The 18,349-nt window shown below is 46.9% G+C and overlaps 1 protein-coding gene across 2 annotated transcripts in view; it reads right to left on the reverse strand.

Annotated features, from left to right (window-relative positions):
• NCF2 (neutrophil cytosolic factor 2) overlaps positions 1-3,782 on the reverse strand; it is a 29,611-nt gene extending 25,829 nt beyond the window's left edge. The window contains exons 1-2 of one of the 2 annotated variants that reach the window (XM_028121491.2): positions 3,391-3,782; positions 1,684-1,766 (exon numbers count right to left, since the gene is read on the reverse strand). In XM_028121491.2, the coding sequence (XP_027977292.1) occupies positions 1,684-1,766; positions 3,391-3,564 (257 nt within the window). In that variant the 5' untranslated portion in view covers positions 3,565-3,782. The remainder of the gene's footprint in view (positions 1-1,683; positions 1,767-3,390) is intronic. The other variant, XM_028121492.2, reaches the window with a different exon arrangement.
• Between the last annotated feature and the right edge of the window lie 14,567 nt (positions 3,783-18,349).

Raw genomic sequence — 18,349 nt, forward strand, 5'->3', positions numbered from 1 at the left:
TTCCCTCTTCGTCAGTTGTTTCCCCCCATCACAGGCTGTTAGAGCTAACTAAAGGATGGCCTTAGAGCTTGTCTTTTGAGATTTAAGATCAGCTGGAGGTTTGGTGCTCAGGCCTCCCTGCATATTCCATCCATCTGGAGAATGTAACGATGAGGGAAGGGGGAAGGAGAAGGAGAATAATGTTAAGAAGGGAGAGAGAGGCAGGACGCCACCAAAAGGTAAATGCTTGTATATAGCTTCCCGCGATCCCTGGCTTTCTCTCCCTAGATGGCCTCTGTGTCTGTGGGTTTTCTCTGGGAAGACTTCATTCCTGCCCTTCCTCATTCAGGTGATTGCATCTACATCCTGCAAGTCCTCTGAGCTTCTTGTGGTTGTCCCTAGCAACAGCTGAGCTCAGCAGCTTTCCAGGCTGTTTCTGACTAGACCCTGGGATCCAAGCCTCTCAAGACTGCACAGGATGAGAGTCTTGTCCCTCCCCAGTGCCCGGATGCTCTCTGCCATCTCCCCTCTGCTCCATCAACGCCCCGCTGCTCATGCTCTCTCATTCTCTCTCTCTCTCTCTCTCTCTCTCTCACACACACACACACACACACACACAACACCACCCACACCATGCCCCCACCACCATTTTCACTGTTTGAAAGTTTTTCTTTAGGCTGAGCCAAATTCTCCTTCCCTAGAACTTGTGCCCACTAATGGAACCATTTCTACAAAGGGAAGTTTGCCATCCCCTAAGACATTTTAAATCAATGCTTAGCATATTTTTCCTTTGTTATTTGTATGTCTCTTTTGGGGGTATTGGGGGGGGTGGGCGAGGAGTGGGAATTGAGATTTACTTTCATTTTCTATTTCTTTGTTTTTTTTACTAATGATTTCATGTTGACTGTAAACACACCAGAAAATACAGATCAGCTGATGGAGGACAATTGAAATCCCTATAACATCACCACCCAGAAAGAACTACTGGCAACGTTTTGGCCTGTGGCCTTCCAGACCAGTCTGTGAAACAGAAATGGGATTGTGTTATACACACTGTTTTGAAATCTGTGTTTTAAATTTAACATCTACTATGAACTTTTTTCCGTATTAATATATATGCCACTTATTTATCTGGATTGGTATATCCTCATACATAGAATGTTAATAGGTTGTAGTTTTCATTCTGGTGGCTAAATTATATTTTACCGAATGGATTAAAGCAGCCTTTTGAAAACACATCCTGTAGGAATGAAGGACGGTCTTGATGTGGTTTCCTGCTAATCCTCATAGTGTGATAGCTCACTCTTTCCAGCAGAAGACCCTCACGGGTGTTCCCTTGAAGGCCAAAATGTTGACAACTGGCACTGTCCACGCTATGACCCATCAGGGATGCTGGGGAGGCCCCACACCAGCTGAAGGGAAGGCCTGTGGTGGTTCCGTAGGCTCTCTGTGTGCTATGACCCCACTAATTTCTAACTGGGTGGCAGGTCTGCCTTCCCTCTCTCCTTCCCTGGGGAGGGCTTCTGCCTCGTGCTGACTTATTGCATAACCCCCCCCGCCCCGCCCCCCGCCCAGAGAAGGTCAGTCACACTTCCCAACAGAAGCTGGAAAGATACTTCACAAACACCAAGCCTAGCAGCAGCAAGACCCCGTTCCGGGCTTCTCTCCAAACTTCCCCAGCTTGCGCAACGCTGGATCGCTTACTTCTCCATGTGGTAATAGAGCATCCCTCTTTGGAAGTAGGCCACCGCCAAGTGCTTGTCTCGGTTAATGCTTTTCGTGAAGGCCTGTGGAGAGAAGGGTCCAGACGTGGTCCAGGAGCCAGGCAGTGAGGAAGGCAAGATAAGCCCAGAGGGAGAGGCAAAAAGGGGCACGAGAAGGATGGGTGTCTTGAAGGTGACAAGAGACTCAGAGGTCAGGCACCTCTGTAAGAGGGAGGGTTAGTACCTGCCTTTCAAGATTACTGACCGGATTAAAATCATGAAAGTAACGACACAGGAAAACAATTAAAATGCTATATACAGTATTATATTGATTTAGTAAATGAATATCATGCAATTAGAATAATAACCAGAACGCATATAAAATGCCGGCAGTAAGGCCCGATGCAGGGAACCAAAGAAAGGCTCAGTGACTGAGAGCCAGAAGTAGAGGAACGTGAGGACAAATCTCTCACAGCTCGAGGGAGGCGACGGCAAAGCTGTGCCCAGACTGGCTGCCGTGCTTGGCCCATCTCTCCCTCCCGACAGTGTGCACTCTGTGTCCAGCAGCCCCCGGAATCTGGGGTGCTATTCGCTCCACCTCTGGGGGGAGGTGGGGACTGCGGTCCTCCTCCCGCCAGACGTGAGGCCCTCGCCTGCTCCCGTCTGCCCACCCTGGGGCCCGACATGGACCACCTGCTTGGACCGTATTCCAAGTGGCTTCTCTCTTCTGTCTTTGCTCACTGGCTGGTCACGGCCACGGCCAGGATGCTGGGGAGTCAGTCATCTGTCCACACCCCCTTGCGGAGACTGGCAGTCAAGAGGGGGGAATAAGAACTGACATCTACACAGTGGTGTGAACTGACACAGCATCTACTAGTTGGTGCCTCACCTCACCCTCATGATGTTTGTCCCCCTCAGAAAACTGAGGGCCAAAAGTCTTCGTGACTTGCCAGAGACCCAGGTCCAGAGACAGACAGAGCTGGGATCTGATCTTCGATCTTCTGCTCCCAAACTCCAAACCCTGTCCGGCTTACCCTCACCCATCCAAAAAGTGATCACGGAGAGGGCTCAGCCCCATACTAGGGACTATGAGAGAGAGAAAATATTTGAAAGAGATGCCGAGACACCCCACAGTGTGCCCTTGACAGACATCATTAATCAATCACGGTATGACTTCCTTGTGCCAGCCGCAGAATCCTAAAAAAAAGTGCCCTGCCTAATTGATCCGCATTGTCCCATGAGAGGAAACCTATTTTTCTTAAAATGCTTCCTCTTGATCGCTAGGGCAGGCAGAGCTCACGCATAGGAAATTTCCCTGAAAGACCCAAAAGGGGCTTTCTAATAGGTGTGCAGCAGTGAGATGGAGATCCTGTAGCCAGCAGGAGTTCATAGAAGAAAGCATAATGAGGGTAGTCTTCATAAAGGTGCTAAAGAATGATTCCAGAATGATTTGAATTGAATAGATGGAGAAGAAAAGAGCACATGGTTCCCAGACAGTGCCCCCAGAACCACCTGGGGAGCTTGTAAAAACCGAGGGCTGCTCAGGCCCCTCCCCAAGCCGATTCAATCAGGATCCCTGGGGGTGGGGCCTGGGCAACTTTTGTTCTTTGAAAGCTCCTGAGAGGTTTCTAAAGCGCAGCCTGGGTGGAGACCCACTAATGACAAAGGCATAGAGGAGGAGGCTCCGGGGAGAGGCACCACCACTCACCTTCTCTGCCTCAGGCATGTTTTCCAGGATTGTCTGCATGCAGCCGATGTTGAAGCAAATCCTGGAGTGGGGGTCCTGGACCGCAGTGAAGGCATCCAGGGCTCCCTTCCAGTCCTTCTTGTCGGCTGCCAGCACCCCTTCATTCCAGAGGCTGATGGCCTCGGCCAGGGACATGGTCAGGCGCACGCTTGGGGGCCGGGAGGCTGCCAGGACCCAGGGGGAGGGCGAACAGGTGTCTCCCTCGGCAGGGCTGTGCCCAGCTGGGCCTGCACTTTCCAAGCCTGATGCTCAGAGTGGGGTCCAACCTCCCTTAAGACAACTTCTCAGTGTTGCAAAGGCTCAGGAAATGTCCCCACCTTTTGGCAACTGACGCACAACCCTACCGTGTGAGAGAAAAGGAAAGAGACAGAGAGGGCGGGTGGCTGGGGGGCGGAGTGTGGGGGGAGGAAGTACATCAGATGCTGCCTGAGATGGGTCACTTCCCCAAAACGCTTCTGCTCTGTCACCCAGCTGTCCTCTGACATCAACCCCCCCCACCCCCTCACCTCCGCTTTGGGGCAGCTTTTGGTCAGGTCTCTGCCCCCAGGCTCAGGGCAACCTTGGCAGATGGATGCGCCTTCTTGGGCCTCCATTTCCACACACTCATTAAGTGAGGGTGTTGGAGGAGAGGCTAGTTCTTTCCAGTCTTACATGAATTCCCTGCTCACTTTCTCATTACCTCATAGACTATCTGGATAGAGGTTTTTTTTTTTTTTTTGGTTTTTTTTTTTAATCTGGAGGTAAAATGAGCAATTAACACATTGCTGATACAGGATGGTCTTGGGTGTCCATCTGGAACTGAGATAACTTTTATGAACACTTAGGCAGCTCAGAGGCGACCAATGTCCTGCAAATGTCAAAATTAGGAGGCAGATATGATGCCATAGGGCTTGTAGGCCCGAGGATGTGAGAATCCAGAAGGCTCGCGTGTGTCTACACAGATCATCCATCCCCTGTGTTTGGAAGCCCTTCCCACCTTGCTTCTTTGCCTGGCAAACCCCTCCACATCCTTAAGGCCCAGGGAAATGTCCCCGCCTCTCTGAAACCTAGCACCACGCTCCAGCCACTAGGGAGACTTTTTCCCTCCTTTGGGCCACCTCTTCCCTACCACTTGGGTTGTATTTGTGGCAATTTATTTCTTCATCTGCTCAACTCTTAAGATCCCCTGAGAGCCGGGCCCACGTCTTCTCATTCTAGGATCCCCAGAACCAATACTCAATAAAGGGTGAAGGGCTGTCCCAAAAAGAATTTAGAAATCATTGGCAAATGACCCACAGGTGACAGTGATGCTAGAAAGCGATACTGTGACTCCATCCAGTGAATGAATAATCAAAACTTGATTAGCATGCTGACTATTCCTAGGAAAACCAAGTGGTTTTGGAGCTAAGCTAGATTTTTATTTAAACTGCTGCTGTTGTTCCTTATTTTTTTATTTTATCGTCCTAACTGGTCACACAGAACTGTCCTTGAGCTGACCCCCATGGCTTTTCTAGCCTTATTTTCCAGACTGTCCCTCCACAAAGCCCTGCAAACTCTGTTCCCTGTTCCCCTCCCTCTACATCTGCATTTCCTGCCTCTTTGCTTTGGCCCAAGCTGCTTCCTCCCCCTGGGCTGCCTTTTTCATGTCTGCACCTTCGAACCCACCTTGCACAGTGCATGCTCCAAGATCACCCCCCTTCAGAAGCCACCGGGAAATCGGGCTCACCTGAAAGCCCCCAAACTGTGATCTCGCCTTCTTCTCCCATGGGGCACTTGGTCACTCTCCCCCAAAGTAGAGTTCTGTGTGTGCAGGTGCATCTTAGCCCCTCAAACAGACTGTACACTTCCGGGGGAAGGTCCTGGGACTGCCCCAACCTTGTAGACCCAGGACGCCAGCCATGCTGTCATACTCAGCTCTGTCCTCTTCTCCTCCACCCTCTGGTTGCCAAGCCACTGTCACTCCTCACCCGCCTCATTCCCTCTTTCCATTCTGCATCCTGCAGCCAGACTGGGGTTTTAAAACACAAGTTGGATCACGCGCCTGTTTTGAAACCTTCAAGTGCCTTCGGGTTGCTCTTAGAAGACAAAGCAGACTCCGTCTCATGCTGCAGACAGGACTCTGCAGGCTGCCGCATGCCCTTTCTGTGCCATTTTTCCTCCTCCCATCCTCTCCCCCAGCCCCATTTCCTTCCTGGGTTCTCCAATGAGCCAGGCCCGTTCCCTCTGCCTGGAATGATCTTCCCCCAACTCTCTGCCTGCTGGTTCTTATTCATCTTTCACTTCCTCTGAATGGCCTTTCTTGACCATGACCTCGCTATGATCACCCTACGATGTCTCACAACCATCGGTTCTCTCTGGTCATGGTGTGGTTTTGTCTTTGTTTCTTTGTTTTTTAAGTAAGTTCTACACCCAATGTGGGGTCTGAGCTCACGACCCTGAGATCAAGAGTCGCATGTTCTACCGACTGAGCCAGACAGGTGCCACGGGTCGTGGTGTTTGTCCCAATTTGTAACTGCATATCATCTGTGAGATCGTTTCTGTGGCCCAATCTGGAGACAATCATTACTATCATCTTTAATTACAACAGTTATTGATACTGTTAGTGGATGGCCTGCCTTTTCAGCTGCTCTTCATTCCCCTTCTTCCTTTTGGTAGAACCCCACTTTTGTTCAAGTCTCTGCTCTCCTGAAGCCATGTGCTTCAGGGAAGGTAAGCCCCCAACACTGTCCCAGGGAGTGGTTTAGACACAAGCCTGAGATACAGTTCTGGTTAATAAGACATTAGGGGAAGTCTATGAAGGGTTTCTGGGAAAGATTTTTTTCTCCTCTCACTAAGAATAATAATAATAATAATAAAAAGTCACATGGGAAGAACCAGTTGTTGTTTCTCGCCTAGACAGTACTGTGAAGATGTGCCTAGAACAGTGGCAGCTTTCTTGTGACCATGAGGAAAGCCAGCTGAGATTGTACAAGCCAGAATCTTGAGGAAAAGGAGATGGAGAACTAAAACAAAACAAAACAAACCCTGGATCTTCAATGATGTTGGTGAGCTCCTTCTTGTTCAGTGAGGTAATTAATATATTTGTTGTTCAAGTCACTTGAAGGGGGTTTTCTGTTATAGTTTTAAACATTCTAACAGAGGGGCACCTGGCTGACAGCCAGGAAGTGGGCAGGGAGACCTCATGTATTATGTATAAACTTCGCCTGGATTTCACAGAGAGCATACAGAATACCCAGCATGGATCCCATTGTCCAGAAATGCTAGTTGAAAGCCTCAGTGTGAAAAGTCTTCCTTCTCCAAGAACACATCATAAGATAGTCCTGTCTAATCTACCATCATATTAGTTTTCTATTGCTGCATAACAAAGTTAGTGGCTTGAAATAACACACATTTACTCTCTCACAGTTTTCATGGGTGTAGAGTGTGGGCATGACTTAGCTGGGTCCTCTGCTCAGGGCCTCACAAAGCTGAGATCAGGGTGTAGGCCAGGCTGCATTCTTATCTGAAGGCTTGACTGGGGAAGGATGTTCTTCCAAACTCCCTCATGTTATTGGCAGGACTGCAGCTGTAGAACACATGATCCTTGCTTCCTCAAGGCAGAAATGGAGAGAGGGTGTCTGCTTCATTGAATCTCTGACCACTAGATTCTCTTTTAAAGGACCTGTCTGATTAGGTGAGGCCCAACTGAATGCAATTGGCTTTTTCAATCCAGTGTCTTCTCCCCATAGAACCCATCCAGCAAATGTGATCTAGCCACAAAGCCAGAGAGATGTGGTTTGTATTTTCCTTGGACAGGCTTAATACTCCAGGGCCTTTCCCTCTAGGAAGGGATAATTCATTTTGTGTTTCCTCAGCGTATTACCCCCAACCATGCAGATTCCAAGTCAGTGGGTATCCAAGGGAAAATTCCACTCTAAACAAGACAGTTACTAATATAGAAGAAGTAGAAATGGACCATGTCATAATACAAACAATGGGGATGTACAGAAGAGTTAGAAATGTACCTTGCACTTAGCAGAGTAGAATTTTTAAAGATTCTCTTGCTTTCCCTGTAGTGTCCCTAACAACTAAAACAGCGTCTGGACATATGATAAATATTTGCTGAATGAATGAGTGAGTAAAGAGTAGACACTTATTAGGTTGTGTTCCTCCCTCTGCTTCTCTAGGAACTGCCCCATCTAATCCATAGCAGGAGAGTAGGCCCTGTGGCCACATTTGAACAACATGATTTCTGGCTGGTTGGATTGTAGTGGGTGTCTGACAAACCGGACCAGTTAGGTTCCATCTCCTGTGGATTGGAATTTAAGACTGAGAGATAGCAGGCTCTTCTCTTTGGGGAGCTGGACACAGACATGTGGACTTAATAGCTGTGGGTCTATGATATTCTGCTATGAGGTCCAGGAAAGCAGAGGAAACCAGTCTGCATAGAAAAAGAATGAAGCAGATGCCCAGTGAGAATCAGAGACAACAGACAGAGACAGTGAAACCCAGTGACTTTCCAGCCACTGATTCCAGGATTTCCTGAGCCCCCCTCAAATTCCTGCCTTTAGCCCCTAGGAGACATTGATAGGCCCTTATAATAAATGTCAGTGTTGGCTTAGGTTTGCTCTAGTTAGTTTTGTTGTATGTCAAAAAAAGAGAGACTGGGCAAATAAAAAACAAAAAATAGATGTGCACACATGGCCCAAGACTCTAAAACAATCAATTGTAATGAGAGATGGGAGATGTTCAGAAACAAACATAACCACATAGTAATCAGGGATCCCAGTGATAAGAGAAATGGAGAGGCACTGAGACTCTGCTGGGGAACTCTCTCAGAGGCTAGACATGCACAAGTGATGGAGGACATGGCTCTTGGCCAAAGACAAGTCTAAATGCTGTGCAAAGAGCAGAGGAAGCTGAAACCCAGAGTGAGCTGAGGCTGCAAAAAATACTAGGGACAACACAAAGAGCTCCTTGGTGTCTGAGGAAGAGCAGGGAGGGTCACTGCTTGGTGCAGATGGCATCACATTAACAGATATCAAAGAGAAAAAGAACTCCTCAGCTTCTACTTCGTTCCTGAGTTACACAGAGAATGAAGACCCAGACAAAGGACAGTGAGAAAGCTGATAGCTGCTTTAAATAAATTCCAGTTATCAATTTCAGATTCACTAAATCCCAGGAACCAAAAGATTTTGCAAATATGATCCCTAAAACCTTGTCACCAACTGAAACATGGCAAAGACCAGGATAGATGCTAGAAAGCTAGGATGGATGGGTAAGTGTGGTTCTAGATTTCCAAAAGGTGTGAATTCTAAAAACAACATCAAAGATTTACCAGCTGATCCTTGGAAAGAATTCTAAAATATAGATTATTAAACAGAGGCACTTAAAAACAAAAAGGGAGCTGGGACCTTTAGGAACTAGCCTGAGCTTATAAAGAAAGTCAGGTGAAAGCAAACTCTCCCTTTTTTGAGAAGACTTTCCTAATTAGTGGAAAAGTGCCATAGACAAATATCAGAAATATATTTGGCCAAGGTATTTCTAAGACAAAACAATTTACATGATTTATTTGGCTAAATATTATGCCCATAGAGCCTTCTTGAATTATCAATGACAACTTGTTTCTTTAACCTTTTAGTAAAAAACTTCCATCAGATTTGCAAATGACTCAAACCTTGGAGAGAGAGAGTTAACATGTAAAATAACAGAATCCAGATTAAAATATTGCCTGACTTACACTGATTTACACAAGTTGAAATTTGATAGGAATAAATGTAAAGATTTACTCCAGAGTTTAAGAACGCAACTGTCCAGGAGTGCTTGGGTAGCTCAGTCGGTTAGGTGACCAACTCTTGATTCCAGCTCAGGTCATGATCTCAGGGTGGTGGGATTGAGTCCCATGTTCAGCAGGGAATCTGCTTGAGATTCTTTACCTCTCACTCTGCCCCATCCCCCGTGTGCGCTCTCTCAAATAAATACATAAATCTTTAAAAAAGAAAGAACTCAACTGTCCAAAGATGGGTAGAAGACCACACTTAAGAACAATGTCTTGGAAAAAACCTAAGCATTTGGGTTGACTTTAAACTCAATATGAGTCAACAGAATCATGTGGTTGCCAAATGAAATTGTAGGCTGCATTAACAGAAGTGCAACCAACTCTTGTGTCAGATGGTTCTTGACTCAACGACTCACACAGAGACCTGAGTAATCTCTCTGTTGACCATTGTGGGAGATTGGCACCAACTTTCTAATTCAGAACGTATTTGCACACATCCTCTTCTATCTTCCATTGTCTGTCATCCAGGTCTCCCATCCTGACCTGGCTGGTGTTCACATCTCTTTCCTCAGAACTCTTCACTGAGATGAGAAGATACTGGAAGGTCCTTATTTCACTCCTTTTTCTCATCTGGTCACAGCTCATCTGCCAAAGCAGACATAGCTCATGCATTCTTCAGAAAAGGACACAGCCCCTTTTCTTGGGGGCTCAGATTCTTTTCTGGGCTTCGGGGTAGTCAGCAACATGGACTCCGTGAGCAGATAATAAGTCTAAAGAGCCGTTCTTAATGATAGGCTTCTTCCACTTCCTTCTTATCTCTAGGGTTGGCCTACCTTATCCAGGACTTTCACCTGCTTGACCGTGCACACCCACGCATGTGAGCACTGGGGTGCAGAGTTGAACACATACCATTGATGGCTCACAAGATGATTTTAGGCAGTATGTAGATGAACATTTCTATCATAACTGTTGTATTATTTTAATTCATTTAATTTTTTTGGATAAATAATACATTCACATAGTTCAAAATTAACAAATGTGGTGGGAGCGGCTGGGTGGCTCAGTCAGTTAAGTGTCCAACTCTTCTCTTGATTTCAGCTCAGGTCATTATCTCAGGGACGTGCAATCAAGCCTCGTGTCGGGCTCCGTGCTCAGCTCAGAGTCTGCTTGTCCCTCTCCCTTCTGCTCCTCTCTCTCTCAAATAAATAAACAAAATATTTTTTAAGAATTAATAAACGTGGACAATTTTCTTCCCATCATGGCCAAACTCTTCCCACCCAATAAGAACCATTTGCATTAGTGTGTTGGCATTCTTCTCTCAGAAGAGATTTTGGGCATATGCAAATGTAGACCTCCTCCCCTTTTAGGCACACACCATTTGGTATACAATTCTGCACCTTGCTCTTTCTCTTAACACGAGTTCCTTCTCTGGGCATAGAGAGCTTCCTCCTTCTTTGTTTATGGCTATATAGTTTTTCTTCACATAACCAGTTTTCTGTTGAGGGACAGGTTGTTTCCAATTATATGCCATCATAACAATGTCACAATGGATGTCCTTTCACAACATACTCATAAGATAAACTTATAGAAGTGGAATAGGTGGGAGTGTTTTTTATTTTCATGTGTATTCGCAAAAATGTATAGCAGCATACCAAACACAATTTCAGTTACTGTATTTTATAATGAGGCTAAACATTCTTAAGTGAATTAATGGAAGAAAAATACTAAGTAAATGACAGCATAGATGAATTGAAAATATCACTAAAATTTGATGGGATGCCTGGGTGGCTCAGTTGGTTAAGCGACTGCCTTCGGCTCAGGTCATGATCCTGGAGTCCCGGGATCGAGTCCCACATCGGGCTCCCTGCTCGGCGGGGAGTCTGCTTCTCCCTCTGACCCTCTTCCCTCTCATGCTCTCTATCTCTCATTCTCTCTCTCTCAAATAAATGAATAAAATCTTTAAAAAAAAAAAGAAAATATCACTAAAATTTGAAAGTGATATATATGTAGAGCCAGAGTTTGAGAAACGCTGATCTAGTATGGAACTTTCATCTTCCCTGCTCGAAGCTCCTAAAATCTCCATTTTATGCAGGGTTTGAAGGTGGAGAAAATGTGCAGAAGAAGGGAGAGCTTTGGAGTCCAGAAACCTGGGTTTGAATGTTGACTTTCCTCCAGCTGGCTGTGGGTCTTATAGCCTCTTGCAACCTCATAGTTCCCATGTGGGAAAGTAGGAGTAATAATATAGTCATGTGCTTGGAACATAGAACCTACTTGTAGCATGGTGTTTATTATAATTCAGCTATTTGGAATGAATTGGGGGAAGTCAGAATCTTGGTTCTGCCTGGCGCCTCTCCCTTTCAACACTCCTCCTCTAGACCAAAATATATATATATATATATATATATATAATGGCAGCCAGGAGTCCCAGGCTTAGAAGGTCCCCATGCTTGGTTTCATTCCCTGCTGCCACCATTTTGAAATTCTTAGTAATTCTGAACAAGAGGCCACATTTTCATTTTGCAGAGGACTCTGCAAATTCTGTAACCAGTCCTGTATATAATGTCAGGTATGCATGGTCTCCTCCCTCGTACTGCTACCCAACAGACCCTATTACTCCTGAAAGCCCACTCCTTGGGTACCACCTATGAGGCTAATTGGGCCACCTGCGCTGTGGTCTGGGGCCCTTCTGCTTACCCATTCTGTCATAGTCCTACATCTATCACAGACATAGCATCACTCTAAGGGAGAGCCTTTGGGAGCCTTGTTCCAGGTTCTCCCTGGTTTTCCAGGGGGCCTTAACTAGTTAGAGTCAGGATTTGGAGGTGGCTCAGTGACTTCTGTTCCCACGCATGCCCCTGAGTTCTGTGGAAGCACTTAAGGCCCTCTCTTATCCTATGTTTTAACCAAGAAAACATTGTGGGGTCAGAAATCCTGGATTCAAATCCTGGGTCTGTCATGTCCGACCTCAGCAAACTTTCATAAATCCCTCCAGTTCTCAAGAGCCTCTGCTTCTTCCTCTGCAAAATGGTTATAAGAACAGTGCCTAACTTGCTCGTTTGTCCGGAGACTGAAATGGAATGTCATATGAAAGCGCCAAGCAGCGGCTAATATGCAGTGGGTTCTTTTGGATTTCCAAATTTATGAGAAAAGAATGAAGAGTCTTTGTTTGCTTCGTGGGGTGCTGATCCTCTGTTCTGGCATTCCCACCCTCCTACTCCAGGAGGACTGGAGCCAAAGTCTCACAGCACGCTGGGCTCCACCTCCTCAGCCGGACCCTTGGATACTCAATTCCACTTCTGTCCCAGCTCTGAGCAAGTTTCTCTCAGCTTCTGATTTGCCTACTCCCGGCTCTGTAGCCGTTTACCCCTCAGAATTGCTAGCACGTAAAAACTCTGCAGAATGGTTTATTACACTGAGATGCAATTAAAGCCATAACATGCATGACCCTCTGTCCAGGGTTATTGCTATGGAAGTTCCCTTTGACACAAAACACTGGTCTTCCTGCGTTAGAATTTATTGCGATTTTCCATGAAATAGAGTTCTTCATACTTCCTTCTCTCCCTCTTTGGATTGTCCGCTTACAAGCTATAAGTGAGGCATCTATTCCTTACGGCCAAGGGTCTTCCAGACCTTCTCTTGCCCCCTCCTTCCATCCCTATCCATTGGAGCATAGAATCCTGGAAGGAAGATGGGGAAATAAGGTGTTTTGAAGGCTGGAGTAGTGGTTCCCAGCAGGGCAAGGAAGCGTATTAAGAAGTTACTGCAATGTTTCAGGCAAGAAATAATAATATTGAGGCAGCTGCCGGAAGACAGGAAGGGTGTGAAGCAATGCCAAAGGCGATGTGGTCTTGCACGGGGAGATAAGGGAGAGGGAGGCATCAAAGATAAAGGAGCCCCTGGTGTTTCCAGCCGGAGAGGCTGCGAGGCTGCCGCACGGAAGTGGAGGAAATGGGGTGGCAATCTCCTGCACTCCCACGGCTTTATACAAATCACTCTCAAATGATGCTTCTGATCGTATTGTCTCTCCAGAGCCTAAGGCTGAGATGGACTGATAATGGCCTTAAGAAAACCAAGACTGAACTTTAGGGAATTCCTAGTTAAGGCAGGTGGAGCTGAGGAAGGTTGGTAAGAAAGTGTTCAGAGAGGGGCAACTGGGTGGCTCAGTCTAAGCATCTGCCTTCGGCTCAGGTCATGATCCCAGAGTCCTGGGATCGAGCCCCACATCAGGCTCTCTGCTTGGCGGGGAGCCTGCTTCTCCCTCTCCCTCTGTTTCTCCTCCTGCTTGTGCTTTGTCTCTCTGACAAATAAATAAATAAAATCTTCAAAAAAAAAAAAGTGTTCAGAGAGAAGAGAGGAGCAAGGGTGATGCCGACACACACGTCAGAAGATGGAACTCTTCAAGGAGGGAGGTGAGCAGCGTGGGATGCTGCTGAGGGGTGACGGAGGCTGGAGGCCAAGGTTGGGGTGTCAGCAGAGCTGGGCAGTGCATGGGGAGGCAGAAGTCAGGTCATGAGGAGCTGAGGAGACAGTGGGAGGTGAGGGAATAAAGGGGGAGGCACTCTGAAAAGGAAGAAGGGGAGCCCCACCTGTAGTGGGTGTGATGTTCCCAGCCGGTGGGAATGGCACAGGGGGAAGGGAGAGTGTCCTTGGACTGCAGCCCTCACCCCTTCGCCTCTATGTCTTCCTTCTGGTCTTGAACCCCATGCAGGCTCAGTAGTCTTTCTGAAACCTTGGTCAGTCTGTAGCAACACCTTTCTACTGATGAAATGCTTTTCTTCTCCTTTCTGCATAAACTCTAGCAGCCTTCTTCCTGAGCAAAACTGAGCAGCTAAATGAGGCTACCCCTCTACTCATTTTCACCAAGTTCACCAAATAAGCCAAAGAAATGGCTGGGTCCCCGAGAAGGGGTCGGCATCAGGTAGCAGGGACTCAGGTCTTCTCAAGGGTTGCCAAGGGTTGAGATCTGAGGCAAATGGTTTCCAGACATTTTCCACATGCACTTCCCCTCCTGTGGACACAAAGTTTAGATGGCAGACATGTCTCAAAGGATGCGGAAGGAAGGGAAGTAATGACGACCGCAAACCAGTAAAAGGCCTCCCCCAGTAAGTGTACGTAAGTGAGGAGTACAGGGGGTCCGCCCAGGTTTCCACTTTATCTTAGAGAAGGTTAGGGACCAGAGGACTGAAACCAATGACGCACTGGGAGTATAGAGTTCTCAGACTGTCATCAAAAAGGAGCAGGATGGCCCAGCCCCTCCTCTTACAACCTCCCTGCCCCCGCAGCCCGGTGTTATTGCCTATTTGCCATTGTGGCTCTCCAAAGATGAGCTCAAGTCCATACTTGCAAGCTTTACCCTGAGGACCATTATGTATCCAATTGCTGTAGTTGCAGAGGCTGGGGATCCTTGAGGGGATAGGAGGAGGGCAGACCACTAACTATAACAACATCCGTTCCTCTCTGCGGAGCTTACTGTGTACCAAGAAAGCTTTAAATACTTGATGTGCCTCATTTCATTTACTCCTTACAAACCCCCATGGATAGTGAAAGAAGCCGAGTCTTAGCTTAAGTGACATGTTCGAGGTTACAGAGCTCATAAATGATCTGGATTAAACCTAGTGTCTGTCTGACTCCAAAGCCAATTCGTGCTCTGTAAGGAAGAGGGCAAGGGAAGTTGCCACCTCAGAGGCATGCCACCTATTCCGGTTATGCTCTGGCGAATTTTTTTCTTGCCCGGAATCCAAAGCATGTTAACGATATTACAGCTATAAGCTTTTTTTTTTTTTTTTTTTAAGATTTATTTATTTATTTTAGAGAGAGCTCACACCAGTGCACCAGTGGGGGAAGGGACAGAGGGAGAGAAACTTAAGCAGATTCCCCGCTGAGTGCAGAGCTTGACATAGGCCTTGATCCCACAACCTAGAGATCATGACCTGAGCCAAAATCAAGAGTCAGACATTCAGCCAACTGAGGCCACCAGGGCGTCCCTGCAAACTTTTAAATTAAAAAGCAAACAAAACAGGGACCTTTGGTTTTAGGACTGGTGCTCTCCTGCTTTGAGGCAGGGAATGAATGATTTGACCTTTAGAGGTCTCCTAAAATCCTGGCCTGTGATCTGATAGACTCAAGCCCTTCACTGCCACGAATACGAAAGCTATCATTTCCTGCTTTAAAATCACTGGTCTTGGACCTGTCAGTCCATCAAAAATTGAGTCTCCCCGGTGTGGAACTGATCATGGGAGAAGCAAGCTGTGTAAGAAACAGCCGGGCCCGAAGGGCCCGAGGGCAGAGGGGAGTAAGGCGGGACCTCTGCAGTGGGGTCAGGGGGTCCTGGGAGAGGTGGGGGCCTCCATTGGCACAAGGCTGGGCTGGGGCATCCTGCAGCACGGCTTTGCCCTCCTAACTTTTTTTTTTTTTTAAAGATTTTATTTATTTATCTGAGAGAGAGAGAGAATGAGAGATAGAGAGCACGAGAGGGAAGAGGGTCAGAGGGAGAAGCAGACTCCCCGCTGAGCAGGGGAGCCCGACGTGGGACTCGATCCCGGGACTCCAGGATCATGACCTGAGCCGAAGGCAGTCGCTTAACCAACTGAGCCACCCAGGCGCCCTGCCCTCCTAACTTTTTGAAAGCTTAAATAAACTAGACATGTTACCTCCCCCTGTGACCTCAAACAAGTTTCTATCAAAGTAAATAAATATCAAAATAAATACAAAAACAGCCAGAACTTTAAAAAACTGAGATAGTTGGCATTTGGAACCCCTGGCCCAGTCGCATGTTGTTCTTTTGTCAGCAGTGGTGCTAGGGCCTGGAGCTGAACCTGGAGCACATTTGAGCTGAAGGGAGCCAGGGCTGCAGGCTCTCCCTCCCCTTTGTCATGGCCCTGGGCCCAGGTAACTTCTGGAATCCCACAGGGCCACCCAAGCAGTCTCAGAAATCTTCTTTGGCTCAGGCTGGGGCACCTTGACAGAAAGGTGGGCTGGGGACCGGATGGCCCCTGCTGGGGGGATCCGGATTTGGTGAGCCCTAGCTTTCCCGAGTCCATTTGCAAAGCGACAAATAAAGGACAGCTGAGGTCATTTGCTAACGTCACATAAAGACCGTGCTCATGAACAACCAAATTTTCTCTGCCTGGGGAAGAAGCAGGTGAATCTTTGCTCCCTCGGGCTTTCATTTTAATTCTGGAAAAATCCATGTTGTCTGCTGAGGCTCCCAATGAGCTGTTTTCCAGCCTCAAGCCGAGACTCCTCCGACAACTGCTCACTCTGGATTCTGCTCCAAAGATCTCTATAGCAACCTGGGTGCAGCCGGAAGACCCGGAAACCCAGCAGGGCCCCGCTTACCAGGCCTGAGGCAGAGCACCCAACAGTCCACAAACAAGGAAGTGTCATTTTGCAGAGGGCTTTTTTTTTTTTTAACCTCAAAACAGAGTTCTGAGGAATAACAAATGTGTTTAGCTGACCATGAAGTAGCTTTAAAAATCAGATGCTTTCTGCTCAGTTCTAGGCAAATGATTAAAACAAATTGGCTCTTTGCTATTGTCATTTGCTATTGTCAAATGTGCATATTTTAAATTTAGCTCTTCAGGGTCCAGCAATTCCCTTTCATTCTGTTCAGGCAAAAAGTCACAATGCTGTATCTCAGAACTCACTGTCTTCTAAACTACATTATATTCATGTTCTTATCCGTCTTCACACTTGTTGTCTTACCTGAGAAAAGGAAGAGGAGAACTGAAATCCAGGGTTGATGTCAAGCTTAATTAAGTTGTCCTCACATAATTACAAAGCCCTCAGTCTGCACACTCTGGGGGCTCTGCAAACAGAGGCGAGGTCAAGATCCTTGCCCTGAAAACACTTCCATGCGGTTGGAGACATTATGAAGAGCTGGGGTAAGACAATCAGGGCCAATACCAGGCCATAGGGAAATCAGCTCTCTCTTGTGTGGACCAGACACCATTTCCAGAAGGTGAAAAAGACTTATACTTAAATTCTTAGGACTTTGAACATATACATTCAAATGAATTTTGCCTTCTTCCCAAATTAAAGTGTTCCAGCAGATTGGCTTTCCCAATGCGCCATCTTGGGTGAACCAAAGGGATTCCTTTTTCTTTTTTGGCTGTCTTTCAGCCACCTGGCTTTTGATAAGATTTTCAGTGCATCTTGCAATGTGTGAAACTGTAACACCTGTCTAGACCTTAAACCACTCTTCTGGGTCTGGTTTGCTAAATCTGGAGCCAGAATTTGATTGGTTATCATAATTGCTCTTGCTTTAGAAACTATTTCCCAACCATTTAAGCACCCACATTGGGGTTTCTGCACTTCAGCTGATTACTCCATGCTTCCGTTCACCAGGCACCCATTTGGGGAGCTAAAACCATAGCATCTCATCTTAGATTCATTTGCTTTCTGGAAACTTAAAAAAAAAGCCAACCCACCTGTTACCTTTGGCCAATTGATCCCAGGGCTCAGCTGTTAGAACCGAATCACTCATGCCCAGAGTGAACAAGGGGAGCATTTCTTTCCCCTTCTGGGGGGAGGCCAAAGTGGGGCTGGGAGTGGGGAGAGAAGGGAGGGAATTGGTGCAGGTGTCCAGGTCATGGATCCAGGCTTGAGGAAGCCTTTGTTCATAGCATCTCTTTCTGCTTGTGCCATAGCAGGCCATCAGGTGGTAGTGGTTAAACACACTGGACCTTCCCTCCCTCACCCAGCCCTTGGGGATCTGCTGAGTCACATTCAGGGGTGGGGAAATACAAATGGCTGTGAAATGAGTCTCATCATGTGGTTTTCTTTTCCTAACTTGGGAAACAAATTAGGGCAGGCCTGGGCACAGAGGCCTGGGAAACAGTTTTTTTTTTCTTGGCAAGGTTAGAGGGGAAATCTAGTGCCTTCTCTTTTCCCATTCAGTGTCTGAGCTGACACTCTGGATGAAAATCTCCAGATGACAAGAGCTGAGCCATAACATTCTCTCTTTCTCTCTCTTTTTTTTCTTTCTTGGCTGTCCCAGTTAGGTCACATATGTGATTTCTAGGCTTGGAAAATGCATCTTTGTGATAAGAGTGATGCAGAACACAAGCAAAAACATCCACTCCAGAGAATTGTGCTTTTGTGGCAAATGTGCATTTTCCCACTAATACAGACAAGCAAAAAAAAAAAAAAAAGTCTGCATTTTTTTCCAACTCTTTATTTTTA

This window comes from Eumetopias jubatus, unplaced genomic scaffold (assembly GCF_037043125.1).
Source record: "Eumetopias jubatus isolate StellerSeaLion01/CBP00866 unplaced genomic scaffold, mEumJub1_p1.0 scaffold_12, whole genome shotgun sequence".
Classification (NCBI taxonomy): Eukaryota; Metazoa; Chordata; class Mammalia; order Carnivora; family Otariidae; genus Eumetopias; species Eumetopias jubatus.